Raw genomic sequence first — 26710 nt, forward strand, 5'->3', positions numbered from 1 at the left:
ACCTCATTTTAGGCTTACCTGTAGTGAAAAGTGGTGTGTAAGGGTTTACAACCACTTTAAAGGGGTACTACTAGAGTCTTATACTGTGCAGTTGATCTGGACTGCAAATCCATGTAATATAGTATCTGGTTTAAGGTCTTCTACTATTCACATTTAGGCAAAGCTGCGTGTATTAGTTTAGATGTCTGGTACATGGCAATCATGTTTGATTAGGCTTTAATGCTAGCTACATTTGACTCCTCCCACAAGCCTGTGTAGAGCAGGGTGAAAAGAACATGAAAACCTATGATACATGTTAAAATAAGAAAGGAAAGCTGTAAAACGGACAAGGATAATGTAATAAATATAGATTGCTAGTGCTACAGATCATCAGAGTACATGGGGGTCCTAGACCATACTGAGCCCAGCCCGCAAAACGTGGACAGATGTAGAATTCCATTAGAACATACAACTGACATATATTTACTTCAACTGTTTTTTTTAAAGTTTGCCTTGAGTTCAGTTTTAATGGCATAACAGACAGGGCAATAAATACAGATTCATTAAGAAATCATGTCATTCAAAATGGTCTGGATGTCAATGATTATGCTAGGTGGTCACTTCACCTAGTATTGTGTAGGATCCATATTCTGATCATAACAGTACATTTGTTGCAGTATGGATGTAGTAAAGGGCTTGAAACATTCCTTAGGTATTTTAATATACAGCTTAACCAATAGCATCATACAGTAGCTCTATTTTTTGTCAGACTTAATTAGGAAAACTTCACCTTCCACCTCACCGCAAAGGTGCTCTATTGGCTTGAGACCTGTTGACTGTGGAGACTATTGGAGTATTCTGACGTTACTGCCACGTTTGTAGTTGGCACACTAGGCAGACGTTCCCAGAGTGTATAAGAAATCACTATGCAGTTACGGCTAGTGGTAAAAAGATTTTGGCCACAGGCTGTAGAACGTGTGGAAGGCCCCACCTTTCAGACTGAGTTAAGGAGGTATGTTGGGCTAGACAGATAAGATAAATGTACTTCATATCCCTAAAACCTAACAGTCCTCCCTTGTCCCATAAATTTAGGATATAATGCTTACTCAGTCTAGAAGGGCTCTAATATGGAGGAATACTTGCCTTACTCCATAGCCCAATGGCACCTCTGATCAGAGTCTTTATTCCTGCTTTGGAATGTGGGTATGAGACAGCAGTTTTGTAGTACAGCTGATCAATGCAATGGAGGCAGCATGTTGGACCACGAAGTAACGGAAGTAATCCTCTCTATTGGAGTATTCGGTTATTGGCGAATTTGGGGGGGGGGGGGGTTAATTTTTCATAATTTTTTTCAGCTGTCTGGAGTTCAGTTTTGAAAAGGGCTTAGTAGATTGCTGTTTGAATTTTGCCATCCCGACACAAAGTGGAGATTTTCCAACAATTTACAACTATCGCTGGCAGCTAGTTTAACTATGCAATAGCACAGTTAAACACAGTATACAGTACCTTTTCCCAAAACGGTTTTCATAAAGGAAAGAAGCACATGTTTTACACCGTATCCTATATGTTTATATGCTACCATTTTAAAGCCTATAAATATACTTACAAATATGTCAAAAAATGAATAGTAGTAGTCATATTGTAAAACTTCTTTCTTCAAGGCCTCAATAAGATTAGGATTAGCCTAAAAAGGAGAAAATATGGTTTTCTTGGCATCCAACCTTCAAATAAACTCTACTACCACATACTTTACTATGCATGTTATACATGATTTCTAACAGAAGCATAACAATACACTATTACAAACTTGCTTCAGGAATGTATTTTTAAAACAACAAAACTTTTTCTGGTCCAACCTTGCAGGTTTTATTTTATGTAAAACGTTACTACAAAGGCCCGAACAAGATCCTTAAAACCAAATTCCAGCTGGAGGAAAATATATTAAAGTATATCTATGCTCCAAACTGTTGTTTTTAGGTTTGGATAGAATAAGGAAAGTTAAAGCAGAACTATAGGCAAAAATATTTTTTTATTTTGGATAGAGCAAGAGGGTTATAACCTCTATTAGATTTTTTTTTTTTATGCCATCTGTGTCCTATTGCAGAGATTTACCTTTATTTTCTGTCCCATAGCCAAACAGGAAGTGAGAGGATATCCATAAAAATTAGGGGATTCCTTGGGGACCCCCCAGGTCTCCATAACTAGTGACCCCATTAGAAGATTTCCCCTTTATTACTTTTCGTGGGACAACTCAAAATATGGTATTTTCTTTTACTTTCAATCATAATGGTAAACATGACATAGAGAAAGGGGGAAATCACCTTAACAGGGGCACAGACAGCAATAAGAAATGATAAGCGTTCTAACACTCTCCACTTTGCTCAAAACTAAAATCGACTTCAAAGTAGTCCCTGTACGACTTTGATGCGAGTTGAGGTCCTTAGACCTCAAGTTTACACAGGCATTCCTTGAAATCGCTGAGAAGTCGAGGTAGTGTGAAAGGGGCCTTACTTAAAAAAACAAAAAAAAAAAAAAAAAAACACACATTTTTACTTTTGTCTGTGTTGTTATTAGAGAGGGTCCTCCAATTCCTGTCCTAGGGGCAGCCTTTTTAATCGGACACAAGTTCAAATCTTTCTCCACTCTATCCAAAAGTTTAAAGAATAAATAATATAAAAAAAACACAACAACAATGGTTTTGGCTGTAGATACATTTTAAAGTCCAGCTGAAGTTTTGTTTTGTATACAGTATTAGTTATGCAGTTAGGATACATATGTATAATAAGTATGGCCTTTTGTATGCGTTTGTGATACAAACACTAAGAAGCTGCCCTATGCTGTCAGTTTTAACACGGATCTTCATCGGTCTGACACGCCCACTGCACAGTACTCCAAACAACAACGTTCATGCTTCGTATGAGCTAGCTATTTTTCGATCTCAACTACACTGGATAGGAGGGTTGAGTACTGCACCAAAAGCTGCATTTTTTAAATTTTGCACTGCTGGGCTATAGTTTATTCATTTAAGCTGAATATGGTGACTATCAGGGTTGGCAACTGTCAGTAAACTTACGAACATTTTGTAAAATCTGTCATTTTTGCATCTGTCCACGAATGTCTATTACGAACATGCAATCTGAAAATCCATAATGAACATTCATGGACAGATGCTAAAATTACAGATTTTACAAACTGTTTGTAAATTTACTGACAGTTGGCAACCCTGGTGACTATACATTTTATATACAGATTGTACAATCTCTTTAAGATTTACTATATACTGTGAGGGCCTCCAGAAAGCAAATATTTTTTTTTTAACTCAGGTAGGCTTTTGCTCTACAGTTTTTGGTAGCTCAAAGGGAGATTGTACTAAAATATTTCAGCATAAAGGTTATATGGAAATCTTGAACACAGTTTCATTGGATTTTTCTTTTTGCAGTCTCCATATATAAAACATCACAGCCTGTTGAATGCAGAACAGATGCATACAAAAGCCTGCTTTACATCATTTGTCCTATGATGTGCAAAAGAAACTCACTGGGGAGGCTAGGAACCAGACACAGAAGGAATGCTTTGGGTTGTAAGCAGGGAACTAGAGAACCGGTTTGAATAGCTTTGAATGAATATTAATTAAATGGACTGTGTTGTGCAAATTACTTTATTTTTCTTACTTGTTTGCATCTAGAATGTTGATTTCACTTACAGTAATAAATTATACCACACCAATGATCTTTGTGAAATCTATTCCTATGCATTCTAAAAGATTTATTACATAACTTGTACAATCCTCCAAATGACACAGATGTCTAATCTTTTTTTAAATAATTTATTTATTTTTATTTATTTCAGGTACTTATATAGCGCCTTCAATTTACGCAGCGCTTTACATATTCATTGTACATTCACATCAGTCCCTACCCTCAAGGAGCTTACAATCTAAGGTCCCTAACACACATTCATACATACTAGGGACAATTTAGATAGGATCCAATTAACCTACCAGCATGTCTTTGGAGTGTGGGAGGAAACCGGAGTACCCGGAGGAAACCCACGCAGGCACAGGGAGAACATGCAAACTCCAGGCAGGTAGTGTCGTGGTTGGGATTCGAACCAGCGACCCTTCTTACTGCTAGGTGAGAGTGCTACCCACTAGACCACTGTGCCGCCCTAAATAATGCACTATTCTGTATATAAACCAATTTAAAGGCTAATTCTGCAGCTAGGCCTCCCATTACCATACTGCTACATCTTAGCTGCCTCTACATCAGAGCTTCTCAACCAGGGTTCCGCCGCAATCTACCCGACAATTGCAGGCAGCTGATGGGTAGATCACATCCTCACGTTTCCTCCGCATGCAGCCCAGCACAGGGAAGCGAGTGTCTCTGCTGTTCTCCAGTAGACCCCCCTCCCCACCATCCCAGGTGCTTGTATGTGACATCACATGGGACAGACAAGAGAGGATGGCTGTCAGGGAACAGTACACCATAACAGGACTAAAACAGCTCAGTATAAGGAGGAAACTGCACTGCTACTGTACTGTAGACTGCTGCCCCCCCGTACTGTACCCTGCTGCTGAACACCATGTAAGGTGCCCTGCTGCTGCCCCCCGTAATGTGCCTTCCTGCCCCCGTGCTGTGCATTGCTAGCTTCTTGTACCCTGCCCTGCTGACCGCCTTGGCTGTGTAGGTTGCCCTGCTGCCCCCCCCCCCCCCCCATGTAAGTTGCCCTGCTGCCCCCGACATGTAAAGTGCCCTGTCGCTGTTCCGACATGTAATGTGCCTTGCCGCTTTTCCGACATGTCTCATATTAAATAGGCAAGTTTTATACTATTTAACTACCATTATTTAATACTATTTCTAAAAATAATTGTTCTAGCAACAGCTTGCCAATGACACCAATGTTCCGTGAGCTGTAGATTTGAATATTATTTCAGGGGTTCTTGGGGATCTCAATCTTTTCACCAAGGTAAAAAAGTTGAGAAAACTCTGGCCTATATCCTCAGTTCTGCACCTATTTCAATGCAATCCTACAGTAATCTGGTAATTATCATGTGCTATCAGACAATTCAGATGATGGAAGGATATTCTAAATCAACTTAAAAAAAGTGGCTAGGGCAAAAATGGTTAGGGTCATTCATGAATATACACATTGTTCCCACAGCTATATACAATGTTAGTTATTTCACTTTATAATTCAGACTGCTAACTTTTTGATTACAGTCCCCCTGTGTGAACACAATAGCACAGCTGGGGAGATCGCTGCACTAACATTGCTTGTGTTGGTATGGCGATCTGTCAGTTTTTTTGTCATTCAGCCCGGTAGGTCAAATGAACAAAGAAAAAAAAACAAAAAAAAACATGTTTGCATCTTTGAAAGTTTGCAACTCGAAGGTTTGTATGCAGGGGGACTTAATGTACATATATCACTGTACTTATTATTATTATTATTATACAGGTTTTATATAGCGCCAACAATTTGTGCAGTGCTTTACAACATGAGGGCAGACATTACAGTTACATTACAATTTGGTACAAGAGGAATCAGAGGGCCCTGCTCGTTATAGCTTACAATCTAAACTTGATAGAAAATGTCAGCTATAGGTAAAAAACATATTTTTCCTAAAAAAACAAACAAAAAAAACTGATACAGACCCTACATAGAAACTATTGCCCATGATACAGGAAAATATAGATTGAGTCAAAGTCCTACAGCTGTTTTTCCTTCGGAAAGTACGGTGGCTAAGTGGTTAGCACTTCTAGCAGCACTAGGGTCGTCGGTTTGAATCCCGACCACGACACTAACTGCCTGGAGTTTCCATGTTCTCCCTTTGCTGTGTGGGTTTCCTCCAGGTATTTCAGTTTCCTCCCACACTCCAAAGACATGCTGGTAGGCTAATTGGCTGCTATCTACAGTAAATTGGCCCAAGTATGTGTATGTATGAATGTGAGTTAGGGACCTTATATTGAAAGCTTAAGGGCAGCACTGTGTAAATTGACGGCGCTATACAAGTACCTGAAAAAATTAGGTAGCCACAGAATTGCCTGGCCCCAGCCAGGTCTCCCTGCAGACGTCTGACACACCCACTGCTGAGTCAGACCTAGAAGTCTGCAATCAGAAAAGCTTTCTGCAGCTTGGAGAGCACTAGCTCAGACTCAGAAGAGGGTGTGTCTCAGACTCCTGCAAAAGAGACATATAGGCTTTTTTACTCAGGTTGTGGCTACTTCTAACCTCCAAACATTATACATATACATATATATATTTTTTTTTTTTTTAAGCAGAGACCCTAAAGAATAAAACGTAGATCGTTGCTATACTTTATGTCACACCGTATTTGCGCAGCGGTCTTACAAACGCAATTTAAAAAAAAAAAAAAACTTTTTTGAATTAACCACTTCCGGACCGCCCGCTGTCATTATACGTCGGTACTTTGACGTTAAATACCAGGGTTATGTCAGATGGCTGCCATAACCCCAGTGTTTTCTTAAACAGTGGGCGGTCCGCTTTAGGATAAAAGTGGTCTCCGTGGCAGATTAGCCGCGAGATCACTTTTAATCGGCGGTGGGAGAGGTGCCCATCCCCCACGTTCCGGAGGTCTGCACCGCTTACCAGAGCCATCGGTAGCAACGGAGACTATCTGAACCTCTCCCCTGCTTGGCACTAAGTCAAGTGAGGGAATGATGGCCCCCACTCGACTCAAGCCGTTGGATGACGGAAGCGACGTCAAACGTCACTTCCGCCCAGCGGCCTTAAAAACAAAATAAACAATCTGATTTTAACTTGTAAACAAGTTTGAAAAATAGGCCTGGGTCCTTAAGTGGTTAAAAAAATGAAGAAAACAGTAAAGATAGCCCAATATTTTTCTAGAATGTGAAAGATGTTGTCACACCGAGTAAATTGATACCCAACGTCATGCTTCAAAAGTGCGCACACTCGTGGAATGGCGACACTTTAGTACTTAAAAATCTCCATAGGCGTCGTTTAAAAATTTCTACAGGTTACCAGTTTAAAGTTACAGAGATCTAGTGCTAGAATTATTTCTCTCGCTCCAACGATCGCGGCGATACCTCACGTGTGGTTTGAACACTGTTTACATATGTGGGCGTGACTTTTGTATGCGTGTAAACATCCCTTGTAATAAAAAAAAAGCAGGACAGGGCCTCTTTAATGTGAGATCTGGGGTAAAAAAGACCTCAGATCTCTCATTTACACTTAAAAGCTAAATAAAATAAAATAAAAAATTACCTTTTTTAAGGCCGGAGGGTGGAAGTGACATTTGACATCGCTCTGGTCCTCCAAGAGTCGAGTGAAGGCCATCTTGCCTCACTCGACTTCCTGCCCATATATCCCAGGGATCGAATCATTTCCGCCACTACCCAAGGCTCCGGTATGCGGCGGAGACTACCGGAAGCTTGTTTGAGAGTTCAGAAAAAGGGGGCGGAGAGCACAAATTACACTCTGCAGAGCTCAGTGATGAGATCTCTGAAAGATGATTGGAGGGAAGAGACACACCCCCTTTCACAAAGCACACAGGAACAGAGATGAAGCTGTCAATCTGCTGGCACTTCCTCCCCTGTCACCATTTTTTGCCTGGTGTCAGGAAAACTTGTCAGAAGTGACTCATGCTTATAGCAGAGGAATGAAGCAGCAGACAGAAATGACACTTGAGACAAGTATACAATCTAGAGGGATATGCTTTATTCATATTTCATGTCTGAGGTTTACAACCACTTTAACCAATTTAAACTGAAAATTCAGATGGACTTTAAAGAACACATGGATACATCAATAAAACAGGAAAGTAACTCACATTTAGTTCTATGATCCACAGCAAAGTGACAAACAAGACATCAAAGGTGACAAAGAGGCAGAAGGTTCTTCTGACAGCAGATATACTTTTCTTCCCTGAGCTCTCATAGGATTCAAGCCTGGCCACAAACTCAGCACTGGCAATGGAATGGGCGTCATGCAGAGAGCTGCGAGAACCAAAGTGGTCGGTGTCACCTGTCTGCAGGTTCATCTTGAGTGTGATAAGAATGACAACTTCCCTCTTTTATCATCACTTAAATGGATCTGCATCTCTGAAAATAAAATACACAATCAACCATATTACATGCACTAGAATTTTGTGCAATAAAACTTTCAAGCACATTCTTCAATGCCATGATTTTAAAACTCAACTTGAGACATTTTATTTTAGTTGTTAGAAGAGTGTTGAAGGCTAGAGCTTTTGGTTTTATTTTTGCTGGCTGTGACTCCATTGAGAAGGTTCCCTTTACCCCTCTGACCCAGGGCTGGATCCAGGGGGGCAACGGGGCAATTGCCCCCCCCCCCCCCCAAAAAAAAATATCACTGACTTCAGTCCCGAGTCTCCCAATTAATGTCCCTGAAAGCAAGCCTAGATCATTTTAGGTGTAAAAAGGTAGCCATATATTATGCAAACTGAAAAGAGAAAAAGGGGGCCAGGTCAGTGTGGGTAAAAACAATTTATTAGTATCCACTTCAATGAAAGAAACTTGCAAGCTGTGTGCAGAGGTAGTGTGTTGTGCTGCAAACACAGGCAGTAGACAGGAGGGACTGGAGAACAGCTGTCAACACAAGCCTGAACTCACTGGGATGAGCATCGGTGTTGCTAAGCTCCTCAATTGCCACTGTCAGATAGCCAAGGGATAAAAGAATCAGAGCATCAGATAGAAGGGCAGCCGCTCGCACAAGCTGGACCCACCGCTGGGGGTGGCTGGAAAGCTGGCAGTGTCGTCACATGGCTCTCACACGATGCTGGGAGCAGCAACAAGACAAAATACAAGTATGGGAGGGGGTGGGCCACAACGCGTTTCTGAGATCCCACCTTCTTCTTCAGGCAGCAGCTGACAATGGCGATTGAGGAGTTTACCGACTCCGGCGGTCCCCGGTGCTCATCCCAGCGAGTCCAGGCTTGTGATTACAGCTATCCTCCAGTCCATCCTGTCTACTACCTGTATTTACAGCACAACACACTACCTACCTCTGTACGCAGCTTGAAAGTTTCTTTCATGTAAGTGAATACTAATAAATTGTTTTTACCCACACTGACCTGGCACCCTTTTCTCCTTTTATTTTCTGTCTCTGAGGGAATCCCATAGCTCTATAGGAGCTGCCGGCCTGTGTGCGCCTTTCCCATTCATCACCTGATGAATTGATTCACTGACTTTTGCTTCTCACTGGTTACAATTACTTTCCAGCTGATCATGGACGATATGCACTTTTAATTTTATCTTTATAGTATTCATTAGGTCCCTAACACTCAATTTTCATTTAATACCAGTGAGCGCTGACCTCTTTTTGTTGGTTATTTGTTTGTTTATTATGCAATCTGATTGTACAAGCTCCTTTAGATTTACCAAAGTTATAAAATAGGACTCACTTACAGTGAGGGAAAAAAGTATTTGATCCCCTGCTGATTTTGTACATTTGCCCACTGACAAAGAAATTATCATATATCATTTTAATGGTAGGTTTATTTTAACAGTGAGAGGCAGAACAACAAAAAAATCCAGAAAAAACGCATTTCAAAAAAGTTATAAATTGATTTGCATTCTAAAGAGTGAAATAAGTATTTGATCCCCTATCAATCAGCAAGATTTCTGGCTCCCAGGTGTCTTCTATACAGGTAACGAGCTGAGATTAGGAGCACTCTCTTAAAGGGAGTGCTCCTTATCTCAGCTTGTTACCTCTATAAAATACACCTGTCCCCAGAAGCAATCAGATTCCAACCTCTCCACCATGACCGAGACCAAAGAGCTGTCCAAGGATGTCAGGGACAAGATTGTAAGACCTACACAAGGCTGGAATGGGCTATAAGACCATCTCCCAGTCTGCGGCTTCATGCAAGATCTCACCTCGTGGAGTTTCAATGACCATGAGAACAGTGAGGAATCAGCTCAGAACTACATGGGAAAATCTGGTCAATGATCTCAAGGCTGGGACCATAGTCACCAAGAAACAAATTGGTAACACACTACGCCGCAAAGGACTGAAATCCTGCAGCACCTGCAAGGTGTCCTTGCTCAAGAGAGCACATGTACAGGCCCGTCTGAAGTATGCTAATGAACATATGAATGATTCAGAGTAGAACTTGGTAAGAGGGTTGTGGTCAAATGAGACCAAAATCAAGTTCTTTGTCATCAACTCAACTCCCCATGTTTGGAGAAGGAATGCTGCCTATGACCCCAAGAACAGCATCTACACCGTCAAACATGGAGGTGGAAAAACACTATGCTTTGGGGGTGTTTTTCTGCTAAGGAGACAGAACAGCTTCACTGCATCAAAGGGACAATGGACAGGGCCATGTACCGTTAAATCTTGGGTGAGAACCTCCTTCCCTTAGCCAGGGCATTGAAAATGGGTCATGGATGGGTATTCCAGCATGACGATGGCCCAAAACACATGGCCAATGCAACAAAGAAGTGGCTCAAGAAGCAGCACATTAAGGTCCTGGAGTGGCCTATTCAATCTCCAGACCCTAATCCCATAGAAAATATGTGGAGGGAGCTGAAGGTTTGAGTTACCAAACATCACCCTCAAAACCTTAATGACTTTGAGAAGATCTGCAAAGAGGAGTGGGACATAATCCCTCCTGAGATGTGTGCAAACCTGGTGGTCAACTACAAGAAACGTCTGACCTCCGATTGCCAACAAGGGTTTTGCCACCAAGTACTAAGTCATGTTTTGAGAAATGGTCAAATACTTATTTCACTCATTAAACTGCAGATCAATTTATAACTTTTTTGAAATGTGTTTTTCTGGATATTTTTGCTGTTATTCTGTCTCTCACTGTTATAATAAACCTACCATTAAAATTATAGACTGATCATTTCTTGGTCAGTGGGCAAACGTACAAAATCAGCAGGGGATCAAATACAGTGAGGGGGAAAAAAGTATCTATCCAATCAATCAGCCAGACCCCATGCACTACATATAGGTGTACGCTTAATAACAGGTGTTAGTTCTTGCATTATCACCTTTCTCTTAACACTCTCAAACACGGCCAATTTTTACACCTGCTCTGAGGCTGTTTAATAAACCGTGTTGTGTTGACTCCAGGTCTGTGATGAGCGTTGTTTGCTAGCAGCGTGTTAGCACTGTGTTAGGCCCCTTTCACACTTGTGCGACCTGACCTTACCACTATTTTTTAGCCGTGATTTTGATGCGATGCCTGTGTAAACATGAGGTCTATGGACCTCAAATCGAATCAAAGGAGTGCAGGGACTACTTTGAAGTCGCTGAGACTTGAAGTCGCACAGATATGAATGGTACTCATTGGAAAACATAAGGAATGACCTGCCATGCAACTTTGCAGTCCCAAGTCGCAGGACAAGTTGCACAAGTGTGATAGGGGCCTTAGAGAGTGAAAGGAATGTGGGGAGGGTATAACTAGCTGCACAGCAGCCACCCTGTGTGGGAAAACCTATGACAGTAAACAATCATAGATTTCTTTTTTTCAGAACTGTTTAAAAATAAAAAATAAAACACATGTAAAAGAACATACACACCCTAAATAATATTATAAAAGTATAGATTTACATATAAATATATTACTTTTCCCCTATCATCCTCCACCATAAAGGATCATAGGTTAATCCTCAGAACCGAGTTGTGGGTTTAAAATATATATATATAATATAAAATAATAAAGATTTTATAGCCCCCTGCCATCCCACCCACCCCTAGCTAACTGCATTCATTACCAGACGCATTTCTTTTTCTCTTTTAGGACCGGTTCTTACTATGCCCACACAGGAATGAGCTGTGCGATTCACATGTGTTTCCCTGTGGTGCAATTTCAGCCTATTCATTTTAAGGGCTGGTTCACACCATGCCCACACATGAATCACACAGAAATGTACTGTGCATTCCTGCAGCGGGTGTCAATAGAAAGTTAAGGACACCCAAAACGCAGGTTGCAAATGCATTGTGTTTTCTCACACCAGATCGCATGGTACTTTTGTACCATGCAAACTGGTTTCAGTGCGGTTTAAAAAGTAGTGCATGTACTACTTTTGGTGCAGTGTGAATTTATCCCTATTTAAAATGATTGGGCTGAAATCGCACCGCACAGAACCACATGTGAATCGTACAGCTCGTTCCTGTGCGAATCATGTGTGGGCATTGTATGAACCGACTCTGAGACTTCCCCTCCGTCAGAATACTGATCAGTACTGTAGGCTATAGCTGGCAGCACTAATGCCGCGTACACACGGTCGGACTTTTCGTCTACAAAAGTCCAACGGACGCTGACGGACTAAAGCTGGCTGGTAATCCGATCGTGTGTGGGCTTCTCCGGACTTTCAACGGACTTTTTCAGCCTCAAATCCGACGGACTTTAGATTTGAAACATGCTTCAAATCTTTCCGACGGACTCGAGTCCGGTCGAAAAATCCGCTCGTCTGTATGCTAGTCTGACGGACAAAAACCCACGCTAGGGCAGCTATTGGCTACTGGCTATCAACTTCCTTATGTTAGTCCGGTGTACATCATCACGTAAGAATTCGACGGACTTTTGTGTGATCGTGTGTAGGCAAGTCTGTTCGTTAGAAAGTCCGCCGCAAGTCCGTCGAAAGTCCGTCGAAAGTCTGTCGGACAGGCTGTCGGACTTTTGTAGCTGAAAAGTCCGACCGTGTGTACGCCCCATAAGGCTCTGTTCACACCTGAGTGATCCGGATCACGGGTGGAATCACCGCAATTCTGCCTGCGTATATCAAATCAGGGCAAATTGCGGGATGCTTGTGCGATGCCATTACTTCTTAATCACACCCCAATCATGCTTCAATTTTCCACGATTGTCGCTTGACAAATTGTGCTGCAATTGAGGCAAATCATAATGCTTGTCACTCAAAAAGGAGCAGGAACTTCTTTTGAGTGACAGCGTCTCGCGTTGCGATTTGCCGCATTTTCAGCACGATCTAACGCGCGACAGCTGCAGCAAAATCGCTTTGCGATTGGGGTGCCATTAGGAAGTACTGGCATTGCACAAGCGTTCCTGCGATTTGGAATCGCGGGCAGAATTTGGTGATTCCGCCTGCGATCCGGATTGCTCAGGTGTGAACTAAGCGTAATTGATTGGGTAAAACCAGACAGGCTGGTTGTACAGAAGTCGATCTACCACTTAACTTCTGTACAACCAGCCTGCCCATACATGGATCAAAAATTCAGTCGGTCCCTGCTGAACCAGCCAAATTTCGATCCATGTATGACTGGCATAAGAAAGCGGTCTCCTGCAGTAGCAAATATGCATCTCTCTGTCATTGAGGTTTATTGCTCTCTTGTTTCTCAGTATAGATGTCCACTCTGCTCTGCCATTATATATGAATGATATGTGAGTGCTGCAGACATAGGGTTCTAGGTGAACACATACCCTGCAGTGTCTAAGGCTCCATTGATACCTTGGCATACTGTTTTGCGGACAAAATCACTGCGATTTTGCCAGTGATTCAGAAATCGCAGGACGCCCTTGCGATCTCCGCTATTTTGAATAGCACCAAATTGCGGCGCGATTGTGACACGATTGACGCCCGATGAATTGTGGTAAATTCGCTGTAAAATCGTGCAAACAGAATCGCGGGACGCCCGATGCCCAAAACAAGTACAAGAACTTCTTTTGGGCATCCCGCGATTCTGTTTGCGCGTTACCGCAATTTGTTGGGCAACAATCGTGGCAAAATCGCGCCGCAATTAGGTGCCATTCAAAATAGCAGGGATCGCAAGGCCGTCCCGCGATTTGCACCGTTTCCACAATCGCAGGTAGAATCGCAGGGATTCCGAAATGGAACGCCAAGGTGTGATTGGAGCCTAATAGTGTTGTCCTGAAGCACTGATTGACCACAATGAGCAGTGAAAGTTCTTCTTCTACACTGAAAAAAGGTTTTAACACCTGGTCTGACTTGGTGTTAAATCCAGGGGATTTAACACCAAGTCTACACTGGTTTTAAGACTCTTCTGAGCTAACACGGGTTATTAAACAGGTACATTCCTTTACTAAGGCTGGCCATACCCAAACAATTTTCTTATTCAACTTTCCTTTAGATTTACCAAAACCATATAATACGAGGTCAAATCTAAACCCTTTTAATTTGTATGCAATCAGGCAGGCCCTTGCACTACATAGTTGAAGGTAAATCTAAAGGAAATTGAATAAGAAAATTGTATGAGGTATGGCCAGCCTAACACTGTAGTTATCACAGAGACAACACTGTAATGTGAAGAGAGGTGATATTTGGTTCCTATCTAAGTTAACATGGTTTATTAAACACCTGTTAGGGATCTACTTTACCACCCTGATTCACTATGATAAGGCTTACCATAACTTAACACCAGTTAAACATTGGTTATTAAAAACGTACACCATAGTGTATGAGTTTTACAAATTTCCAGGGACACTCTTCTCTCCGTTTCAATACTAAAGCTTAGCTCCACATAAGCTGTTATGTGATCACTCAGTTCCTTCTTCTGCTCCAGTGTGTACAATTTGGTTGTGTATTCAGGGAGAACAGTGCTCACTGACAATGTCTGCATTGGAGAAACATGGAACTGTGGAAGTGGTCGTGAGCAATCTCCTGGAGGGGGGGAGCAGGTGCAGGGTGTGTTTTAATGAGGTCAACTGTTAAAGTACTTAAGTACCTAATTCTACTTTCTACAGTTTCCATGTCCTATAGGACGTATACCAGGAAGTTGTGGAGGCGTTTTCTATAGAAGAAAAAGAGAGAAGGCTTTTTCTTTTCTGCAACAAAGGTACATTAATGGTATATTGGTACATAGGGTAGCTGGAATGAACAAGTAAACGTAGCCTTTAATATGTCTCTAGCTGTTTTCCAGTTGATAAGTTATACTTCCTTACGTACATTTGCAGATAAATACTTCAAGATATATTTTACAGTCCCTTTCTCTGTTAAAATTGTAAATTGCATTTTTTTAATATAATGAATTCCAAGGGCCAATAACTTTCCTGAAACAATGTAGGTCTGGCCCTCATAACATGGCCCCTAGCCCTCTAAATTTGGCACACTGTTTTTTTGTTAGTTTTTTAATCAGAGTTTGACATGCCTGCTCTAAGCATTCAATTCAAATATGGCATACAAAAAAGAAAAATGGGAAACAGGTTGATAAATATTCAAAAAATATAGGCAAATCTTTAAAAAAAAAAAACAGTTGGTCAAGTTTACAATGCTCGATATGCAATATTTCTAAATGTTTTTCTTTCCAGAAACGTAAATTTTACTTTGCTAATATTCCTAAAGTGGAATTCCAGGCAAAATCCCAAATTTCCTTAAAGAAGCTATGGTGGTCAGGTGACCCAAAATACTATAGGTGAATATACATTTTTTTAAAAAGGGATTTTATGAAGTTAATATAGTTTGTAGAATAGTGGTAATAGTAAAGGAGATTTTGATTTATTAGTTGTGGAAGACTTACCTTCTAGTTTAACCACTTGCGGACCGCCCACTGCCTTTTTACTGCGACAGGGTGGCCCCACTGCGATAGATCACATACACATACGTAAGCCGGCATTTCCAGGTAAGAGGAGAAAACACAGCCACATCCAGTAGTAAAAATGGCACACATTACACAATGTTAGGCACACAGCTAACCCTTTGATTGCCCCTAGATGCTACAACCTTCCCCAGCCAGTCATTAGCACAGTGATAGTGTATAGTATTAGCACTGATCACTGCATTAGTGTCACTGGTGATGTTAGTGTCAGTTACCAGTTCCCACCGAGTGTCAGATTGTCCGCCGCACTATAAGTCGCTAATCACCTCCATTAGTATGAACTAAAAAAAAAAAGAAACGTTAAATATACAGTTGTGCTCATAAGTTTACATAACCTGGCAGAATTTATGATTTCCTGGCCATTTTTCAGAGGATATGAATGATAACAATAAAACTTTTCTTTCACTCGTGGTTGGTGTTTGGCTGAAGCCATTTATTAACAATCAACTGTGTTTACCCTTTTTAAATCAGAATAGTAACAGAAACTACCCAAATTACCCTGATCAAAAGTTTACATACCCCAGTTTTTAATACCGTGTATTGACCCCTTTAACATCAATGACAGCTTGAAGTGTTTTGTGGTATTTGTGGATGAGGCTCTTTATCCTCTCAGATAGTAAAGCTGCCCATTCCTCTTGGCAAAAAGCCTCCAGTTCCTGTAAATTCTTGGGCTGTCTTGCATGAACTGCACGCTTGAGATCTCCCCAGAGTGGCTCAATTATATTGAGGTCAGGAGACTGAGATGGCCACTCCAGAACCTTCACTTTATTCTTCTGTAGCCAATGACAGGTCAACTTGGCCTTGTGTTTTGGATCATGGTCATTTTGGAATGTCCAAGTACGTCTCATGCGCAGCTTCCTGGCTGATGAATGCAAAATGTTCCTCCAGTGTTTTTTGATAACATACTGCATTCATCTTGCCATCAATTTTGACCAAATTTCCTGTGCCTTTGTAGCTCACACATCCCCAAAACATCAGCGATCCACCTCTGTACCTTTCATCATAGGCCTTGTTGACTCCTCTCCAAATGTAGCATTTATGGTTGTGGCTCAATTTTGGTCTCATCACTCCAAATGACTTTGTGCCAGAAGATTTGAGGCTCGTCTCGGTGCTGTTTGGCGTATTGTAAGATGGATACTTTGTGGCATTTGCGTAGTAATGGCTTTCTTCTGGCGACTCAACCATGCAGCCCATCTTTCAAGTGCCTCCTTATTGTGCATCTTGAAACAGCCACACCACATGTTTTCAGAGTCCTGTATTTCACCTGAAGTTATTTGTGGGTTTTTCTTTGCATCCTGAACAATTTTCCTGGCAGTTGTGGCTGAAATTTTAGTTGGTCTAGCTGACCGTGGTTTGATTTCAATAGAACCCTTCATTTTCCACTTCTTGATTAGAGTTTGAACACTGCTGATTGGCATTCCCAATTCCTTGGTTATCTTTTTATATCCCTTTCCTGTTTTATACAGTCCAATTACTTTTACCGCAGATCCTTTAACAATTCTTTTGCTTTCCTCATGACTCTGAATCCAGAAACGTCAGTGCAGCACTGGATGAAAGATGCAAGGGTCTGCAAGGAGTCCAGAAGCTAATTGACCTTTTATACACACACCAATTACAAGCAAACAGATCACAGGTGAGGATGGTTACCTTTAATAGCCATTCAAACCCCTTTGTATCAACTTGTGTGCATGTTATCAGGCCAAAATCACCAGGGTATGTAAACTTTTGATGAGGGTTATTTGGGTAGTTTCTGTTGCCATTATGATTTAAAAAGAGTAAACACAGTTGACTGATAATAAATGGCTTCAGCCAAACACTAACCATGAGTGAAAGAAATGTTTTTGTGTTATCATTCATATTCTCTGAAAAATGGCCAAGAAATCATAAATCCTGCCAGAGTATGTAAACTTATGAGCACAACTGTATATTTAACTCTTTTTTTTTAGTTCATACCACTGTACTGTATATATATATATATATATATATATATATATATATATATATATATACACACACACACACACACAATAGTTTGTAGACCATATAAATGTCACACAAACCAATCAATATGCACTTTTTAGGATTTTTATACATTTTGGCCTAAATCTATGACGAAATCTGGGGTTTATTGGATTTTTTTTTATAACAGAAAGTAGAAAAAAAATGTACCCAAAAATGGAACTTCCGCTTTAAGTGCAGGTGACCCCCTGACATGCCACATTTTGCATGCCTTTTTTTGGGGGGGGGTGCGGAAACACTTTTTTAGAGGTATCCAGCTCCCACTTCCTCCCGGGGCTCCGTGGCAGCGGAAGGAAGATCATCTCTCCCCCCTCCCGCCCTGCAATCTTCTGGGACACGTCACAGGTCCCAGAAGATTGCGCAGTGCGTGCCCGGCTTTGAAGCCACAGCTGGGTGCTCACAGTAAGAATGCCAGTGCCGTGGAGAGGAGGGGGCGAGGAGCGGGGCTTCGTACACCTGCATCGCTGGACCGTGGGACAGGCCGATTATTAAAAGTCAGCAGCTACACTTTTTGTAGCTGCTGACTTTTGATTTTTTTTTTTTTTCGTCGTGAACTCTGCTTTAATAGTGTCTTATGAGTAATTAGAGAAAAAAAGTAATAAGAGACATTATATACTCACACTCTGGTGAAGGTGCAGCAGTCACATGACAATCAAGTTACAAAAGAGAAAGCTTGAACAATAGTGGGCAATAACAATAAAAACTCTGATGGGGCGTGGCTTGGACGGAGCGGCGAATGGCCGCCCACTAGAGGAGCTCCGTGAACCCAGAAGCCTTTTCAGAGCATAAAGATCTCCCGATGGCACAGAGATGGGCAGGATTCTCTGTCACTCCTCTCAGATCCGCCAGCAACAATTACCCGCTGCCTCTTCCAACTGGAACATATCCTCCTTATTTAAGGCTCAGGCCGCAGCTCATCCCAGCGCTCTGGCTGACAAGATGGTGCAGGCCCGCCACAAGGCTTATTTCAGTGAAGAGTCACTCTCTGCATCGAAGGAACAGGTAAGGGACATGACTGCCATAGCTGCAGATATTAAAAATACTTTTTCCACAGCAATCACAGACCTTATAGCAGACCTATTAGTGCTGACAGAGAAGCTGGCTACAGCAGAAAAAGCAGGGAAGCACAGGGATAAGAACATACAGCGTCTTGTACACACCACAGACTCCCACACTAACCACCTTATAGAGACGAACAGACAGATCGAGGACTTAGTTAGTCGTAGCAGACGCAACAACATAAGGGTAAGGGGAGTTCCGGAGTCTGTCTAGTCTGAGCAGATTACACAAGCGCTCCAAAAAATCTTAATCTTTGCTTGAAAGGCCTGAGGATGCCACTATTGACTTTGTCAGAGCTCATAGAGCCCTACGTTCCAGAGGCCCAGATAACTCCCCACAGAAGGACATTATATGCTGTCTACAAAGCTTTACTATGAAAGAGGAGATTCTGGCTAAAGCAAGAATGAATGACCAAATCCTCTTTAATCATCTTGTACCAGGATCTCTACCCATCACTCTCAGAAACAGAAAGGCACAGCGCCCCCTACTGGACACCATTAAAAACGAAGGTTACACATACAGATGGAAATTCCCTTTTGCTCTTAGTGTCACCTATAATGGCAAATCCCATCTACTTCGCACACCTGAGGACATGCCATCATTCTGTGATGCTTTGAAGTTGAAGATGTTGATGTTCCAGAATGATATGCAGAATTCAGAAACCAGGAACTGCCTACCAGCCTGCCATCACCATCTCCCTCCTCCACTTCCAAGCAACCTGCCAAAAGGTCCAAGACACACAAACTGATTGGAACCCCAGGTCGACTATCCTACCAATTCAAACCCCCCAGGACACCAGGACCCCAGGACATTTTTTGAGATGGTAATCTCATACACCAACTTCACTTGCTGTGCCCCACGCCTGCTTGACCTAAAATTGACACTCTACTAAAAAGGTCACATTTGCCTAGGATTAGGGGCTAAACATGTAGTAAATACAGGGTCACATACTATGTTAGCTTGTCTAAATTTTGATAATGCTATAACACACGCTGACCCTACTTAACCCAATCTTGAACTCAAATTAACAGTCAAGATCACTTGATCTTGACCTACATACAGATCTATGTGATCATCACCCCAGGGATTTATGGAAGAAACCCCAGACTTCACTAATACCCACACAGATCACTGCCCTAAAGAACCAACTCAAGTAGTGGAGAACACCAATACAACTGACTGAAGCTTAGGACGCAGCTCCTGATGCCTGAAACAACTGTGAAAGGCATAACTATCATTTAGTCAAAATTGCATAATAAAATGGACAAATTTTCTATCAATGATTTAGCGCTACAAATCCTGTTCAATAAACTTAACAATACCCTTTTTATATGGGAAAAGATCCTTCTCATCTAAAATACCTTATATACTTCTGCTCAACATATGCAACTCTCAGTCTATCTGTTTATGCCAAGCTTAAGTTCATGTTTATGAATCTGTTACGAGCACATTAGAGCTTCAACTGTGATTTAATAGATGGAGATAGCACTCCAAACAACCTTATCCCCTTGTTGTGCCACCAAGAGGGAGATCTATTTTCAACATTTATCGGTTTAGATTTCAATGAAAGGTCTTGGGTTCAGACCTATCCAGGTATTACAAAGTTACATACCTGTTTTTGTGGGTTGCCATATAACTCCTTCCATGCTCCCCAAAAGTAGTTATTCTAGTGGCTTTACAAGCTTCTTCTAGACTAGAATAATATAACTATGATTTTCACTGCCTAGGTGTATATCACTGAGAGGTGTTGTTACCATACTTTAAAGTTATATTTTATATATATCGAAAGCTTTTATCTGAATTAACACCAGTAATTAAGTAACCGTTTTCTCTTGTTTAACTCCCTATAAAAACAAACACTCTCGCTAACCCACTTCTTCACTTTCTCTCTAACTCACTATTGTCATCTTCTCTTTCCAATTTCTCTGGACTACTGAGTCATCACATATAAAGAAATTCAGATAAAACTTGAGGTATACCACCTTCTCGAAAGACCAAGGCCGCAACACCCGCATTATCGCGAGTACTGATACTAACTACAATCAATAACCATCGTATCACATTTCAAAATGTCTTTCTCTGCCCTTGGGAGAAGAACTACATTGATCTCTCTCAACTGCAAAATCCCTAACCTAATAGATTTTTTACTAAAGCATATCATGCATCCACTCCTACATCTAAATCCAAAGGGGTGTCCATTTTGGTAAGCAGGGAAACACCGTTTGTCATCCAACAACACATGAGTGATCCAGAGGGCAGGTATCTTTTTCTCAAAGGCACCTTGGCTGGCAGACCTACCACGTTAGCCAACGTGTACTTCCCAAATTCTTCACAAATTACCTTCTGCAAGCACATCACAGATGAGCTGAAGTGGTTTCCCTTGGGATGCATTATCCTAGCAGGAGACTTTAATGTACCCCTGAATCCCTCAGTGGACACCTCAAATGGACATTCCAGTATTAATTACACTACACTTAAAAGACTTAAGGATCTATTGCACTTCTTGACATTAGTTGATGTATGGAGAACATTACACCCAGATGAACGAGACTTTACCTACTATTCTACCGTCCACAATAGTGTTCACGTATTGACTACATCTTTATATCCCAACGAGATCTGCCAGATCTCAGAGATGCGAGGATAAGGAACCAAAAGATTTCAGATCACTCTCCGATTTCTATGTCTCTAGCCACACCTACACACAAGTCACGGAAGGCATTTAATTGGAGACTAAAGCCCTCCCTACTGACAGACCCTGAAATTCACCAACATATCACAGAAGAACTTTCACACTTCTTCACATCTAACTCCTCAACGGACGTGGCTCCCATGACTATCTAGGAAGCCCACAAATGTACTTTAAGAGGCGGGTTTATAAAATGGGGCGCGAAAGAGAGATAGAAATCACAAGACTAGTGGACAAGATAGCGACACTAGAAATGCAACACAAACAATCTTTAGCCACCAAGATAGGTAAAGAAATCTTGGTAAACCACAAATTACTTCAACAGATCTTAGATTCCAAAGCTAAACATATGCTTTTTCTACGAAAGGGTATTGTCATGAGAGGGTTTACCCGTTGGTGGCGCTATCGGTCTCTTGGATCGCAGTACCAGTGTCCACCAGAGGGTGTCTTCCAAAACCTGGGACCTGTAGTAAGAGGTCTCTCCTGCTGGTGGCACTGTTGCATCCTTGGGCCGTAGTACCGGTGTCCACCAGCGGGTGCACTCCGGCAGTGTGGAGCAAACAGCACACTCTGCGCTCAGCTGTAACATGAGGTCAATTACCACAGCCTTATAAATACCCGGCAAGCCCTCATAGGCTTGCCTTGGTATCTTTCTTCCTTGTGCCCTGACCTGTTATCCTGTATCCTGTAAACCTGTATCTCCTGTATCTGAACCTGAGCCTGCTCCTGAACCTGTATCCTATCCCATCCATTATCCCCCACTCCTAACCTGCCCTTGTTCAGTTGCTTATCTCCTGTGTATGACCTTGGCTTGGCTAAACGTTTATGTCTCTGGTATATCCCTTGTTCCTGCTGACCTGCTGTGTATGACCCTAGCCTGGCTGACATCTGTGATTCCGGTATTGCCCCTTGCTGTATATATTGTTGTTTGTAGTGGGTTTGTTGTGTTGGTTTTGCACTGTTTGTATTTTCTGAATTATCACCTATTTTAATAAATACTATTTATTCACTTAAATGCGTTTTGGGTTATCTCTGTGCAGTCCACACAGTCTGGTCTACTAGTCTCCTGACAGGTATATACTAGGAACATGGAGACAAAACTGGCAAATTCCTAGCAAGGACAGTAAAAGAGTCCCAATTAACATCCAATATCTACGTCATCAGGAATAAAGCGGGGAAATTGGAAAGTCACCACAGAGCAGATTGCAAAACAATGCCAAAATTATTACTCTATACAACCTCCCACCACAACATAAACCCACTACATTACTAGGTGATAGAGAATCCATCTTAAAAGAATACTTACTTCAGAGTAAAACCCCTACATTGAAAACTACAGAAAGCAAAGAGCTAGAAAAACCTATCAGTGACGAGGAACTAACAGAAGCAATCAAAGAGCTGAAATCAGGCAAAAGCCCAGGCCCAGACGGATACACTGCCCAATATTACAAAACGTTTGCGCATCTACTCAAAACACCTCTTTTGAGTGCATTCAACTTACTTTGCAAACCACAAGAAATATCAAACTCATTCACCCTGGCTCACATTACGGTTCTCCCAAAACCTAACAAAGGCACTACAGATTGTACGAGCTACAGGCCAATCTCACTTTTGAATCTGGACCTGAAGCTCTTAGCAAAAATTCTAGCTAACTGCTTGAGGCCATTCCTTTCTAAGGTCATTTGGCCCCGAACAGGTAGGCTTTATGCCAGGCCGAGAGGCAAGGGATAACGTGATCAAGGCGGTGAGTCTGATACATGAATTGCACTTGGGCACTGTTGGAGGCCTTCTCCTGTCTACGGACACGGAGAAAGCCTTTGACAGGGTGGTGTGGGACTACATCTTCACTACATACAGACACATAGGTTTGGGCAACCACATGTTGATGTGGATTTCCTCTCTCTACCACAGACCAACAGCTGAAATCAAAGTGAATGGCTCGCTATCAGAACCCGTACAAATACATAATGGCACTAGACAGGGGTGCCCACTGTCCCCGTTGCTATTCATTCCCACTCTGGAACCATTCATACATTGTATAAACCTTAATGCCCCTATTAATGGTCTGAGGATTGGAGACAGGGAATACAAGTCCGCAGCTTACTTATCGGTCGTCACTACTTTTGGATAGATCTCAAATATGAAAATAAATTACCATAAATCGGAAGCACTAACCATATCCTTCCAATCCAAAGAAGTAACTGACATACAACAAAACTGCCCCTTTAAATGGGAAAATAGACAGAAAATACTTAGGGGTGAAGATTACACAGGACCCTACCAAACTTTTTGTACATAATTTCCCACCCTTATTGCCATCCTTCGATCGGGACCTTAAACTGTGGGCAGTCAAAAACTTCTCCTGGTTCGGTAGAGCCGCAATTATTAAAATGACGATCCTACCACGGCTTTTATACCTCATGCAAGCTCTACCGATTACCATCCCCTCCTCATTCTATAGACCATTAAAAACAATTCAAACCCGATTTGTCAGGGCTTACAAAAAACCCTGTATAAACTATTGTCATATGACAAAATCAAAAGCACATGGAGGCATGGGGCTACCTAATTTCAGACAATATTACCATGTAATTCACATTGCAAGGGTGATGGACTGGAACGGTCACTCCAAAAGACTGGATTCACTTAGAGAAATCCTTAACATCCTCCCCACTTGAGGCTTCTCCCTGGATTCCCTTATCAAAATGCGAAAAGACACTCTTATCACACCCTCTGATAGTAGCTACACTACACTACGAACTTTTCACCATATAATTAAAAGAAATGATATATCGACTTCACCTGGTCCACTTACTCCACTTTCAAACTTCCCTGACTTTCTACTGGGCACACATAACACGTTATCATGCCTTCCGGTGTTCTGCCGAGAAAGTTCCCCTCGGCGGATAAGGACCCCCCTCAATTGTGCAGGCGCAGCACTTGCGCAGTAGGAGCCGGCGGAAATAGCCGAAGCCGAATACAATAGAAATCAGCTGTACACGGCGCCTGTAAGAGGGCCGCTCGCTACGCTTCGGGCACGGCCTCGCTTCGCTTGGCACTTTTTTATTCTCCCTCTAGGTCCACTTGGATGGTGGGGCTTCAACCTGGACCCAGGGCGCAGGCGCCGTATACAGCTGATTGAAGTTTTTCATCTTCGGCTATTTTCGGCGGCTCCTAGTCGTTCGTACTGCTCAAGCGCTGCACCTTCGCAGTACAGGGGGGTCCTTATCCGCCGGGGGAACTTCCTCGGCAAGACACCGGCAAATCACCATTGGTCACTCACTGCTTCAAGACAGGGACTTTTAAGTCCAGAACCACACTCACAGAAGAACTCAAAATTAGGGAATTTCCATTCTGGTTATATTTACAGATACGTAGCTACGTCCAATCACGTAAGACTAAGAATTCGTACACTAGACCTTTAACACACTTCAAGACTCTCTGCCTTAAGGGGGTGAGAATGGAAAAAGTCATCTCTCAATTCTATGCATGGCTTCAACCAGGCAAGCAGATACACAGAAAGATAGATTTAAAAGACAATGGGCAAACACGCTAGGCATTGATATTTCTGACCATCAATGGTCCAAAGCATGCATCCTAGCATATAAATGTTCATTAAGCTCTAGGAGACAAGAAACCGCTTACAAAATCTTAACCCAATGGTATGCTACACCAGACAAACTCAAACGTTGGTTACCAAACTTCAGATATTTGCTGGAGATGTGGTCAGCACCAAGGCACAATGCTCCACATCTGGTGGGACTGTCCCTGTATCTCCTCATACTGGACTCAAGTCAAAGACTTGATCACTGAAATAACTGAAACAAAAGTACGCTTAAAAGTACGCCTAAATGCTGCCTTTTACACATAAACCCTAGACCACTACAAAAATATAAACAAACAATCTCTAACTAAACATATGCTTAAGGCAGCCAAATCTCTCATTCCATTGCACTGGAAATCCACCTCAGTGCTGACTATTATTGACTGGATACAAAAAATGAATGAAATACATAATATAATATGGAAAGGTCAATCGCAATAGCGCACGACACTACCTCTCGATTCCATAACACCTGGACAACCTGGTTCCAATTCAAATTGTTGAAAAAATACCTTGGTCTCCTAAACGACTAGATAAGTCCTAATCATCTATATCTACCCTACATCTCAAGAGTCCATCCTATCATCTCACTTGACATACTACTTTCTACCTCTCACTTCATTCTCTGTTAATGTTTGAATAATTGAGAGTTAAAAAAAAGAAACCTAAAACTATTGTTCTACATATCTTTAGAAATTGTCTTAATTCTTTTATGGGTATAACCATATAGCTATACTGATCAACCGTTCTTATTATAAACAGCCATATGATACTGGCTACATTGAAATTAAATTTTATTTCCAACATTTGTTCTACAATGGCATTGCTAATAATCACTCTTCATGTTCTGTGGTTGTAACCTATTGTATTCTATATTGATTCTATATAGACAAATTATACTGGTTTACTATCATTTATGCTTCCAATAAACCTTTTTTTTTTTTTTTGCAGTCCAGATCAGGGGTAGGCAGCCCCCGGCACGCAAAGCCTCTTTTGCCGGCACCCGACTCCCTCCCCAACAGCAGAGCAGCGCAGGGAAGTGTCAGGGAGACGCTGATGCATTCCAATCTCACAATTCCCCACGCCACCCCTGCAATGGGGGGAAGGCACTATGCCCCCACACATTGTAAACAATGGGAAACATTGATTGGTTATCTAACTCTGTTGTAACTGCGATCGTCAGCTCTTGCGAGTGGGAAGAGATTGGGTGCAGTTCTGCTAGGGGGGCGGTCCCTGTTTCCAGGAGGAAGAGGACTGTGATTGGCCACTGCCAAAGCCAATCACAGTCGTGCTTGCCCCACCCACCATCTGGAGAAAGAGGACTCTCTTGGTTGCCACTACCAATCTCAGAAAGAAGGGATTATGCTGTGATTGAGAAAACCACAATCAGGTGACAGTTTGTGGGATTACTGTTGAGCTTCTGGGAACTTTGTTTAAAAAGAATAAATACATTTATATATATATATATATAAAAATATATATAAAACTTGTTGTATGTGTCACTTACTACTGACCCCTCAGCTCTGCATCATCTAACAACCAACCTCTACATCACCTACTCCCAACCTCTGAACTTTGAGTCACTTACACCTGACCCCTGTGTCCTTACTACGGAGATTTCCCCCACACTATTGGTCAGGGGGGGCGTAGTGGGAAATCTATCAAAGGGGGTCAGTGGAAAAAATGAAAACATTTTTTAGTGAATCAGGGGACGCATAAACATTCTGACAATGTTTTCATAGCAGTCTGTGCTTTCTTTCCTGGAGGCAACAGCCAGTATTACTTGCACGGCTGTCACAGATGCAGGAATGAAGGTAAATTCTCCTGAAGGAGGTCAC

The 26710-nt window shown here is 41.9% G+C and overlaps 1 protein-coding gene across 2 annotated transcripts in view; it reads right to left on the reverse strand.

Annotated features, from left to right (window-relative positions):
• The window catches only part of STARD3NL (STARD3 N-terminal like), a 120477-nt gene that overhangs the window by 44260 nt on the left and 49507 nt on the right, over positions 1 to 26710 (reverse strand). Inside the window, exons 3-5 of one of the 2 annotated variants that reach the window (XM_073630495.1) lie at positions 15424 to 15483; positions 7787 to 8057; positions 1586 to 1663 (exon numbers count right to left, since the gene is read on the reverse strand). In XM_073630495.1, the coding sequence (XP_073486596.1) occupies positions 1586 to 1663; positions 7787 to 7996 (288 nt within the window). In that variant the 5' untranslated portion in view covers positions 7997 to 8057; positions 15424 to 15483. The remainder of the gene's footprint in view (positions 1 to 1585; positions 1664 to 7786; positions 8058 to 15423; positions 15484 to 26710) is intronic. The other variant, XM_073630494.1, reaches the window with a different exon arrangement.

Source organism: Aquarana catesbeiana, linkage group LG05 (assembly GCF_042186555.1).
Source record: "Aquarana catesbeiana isolate 2022-GZ linkage group LG05, ASM4218655v1, whole genome shotgun sequence".
NCBI lineage: Eukaryota > Metazoa > Chordata > Amphibia > Anura > Ranidae > Aquarana > Aquarana catesbeiana.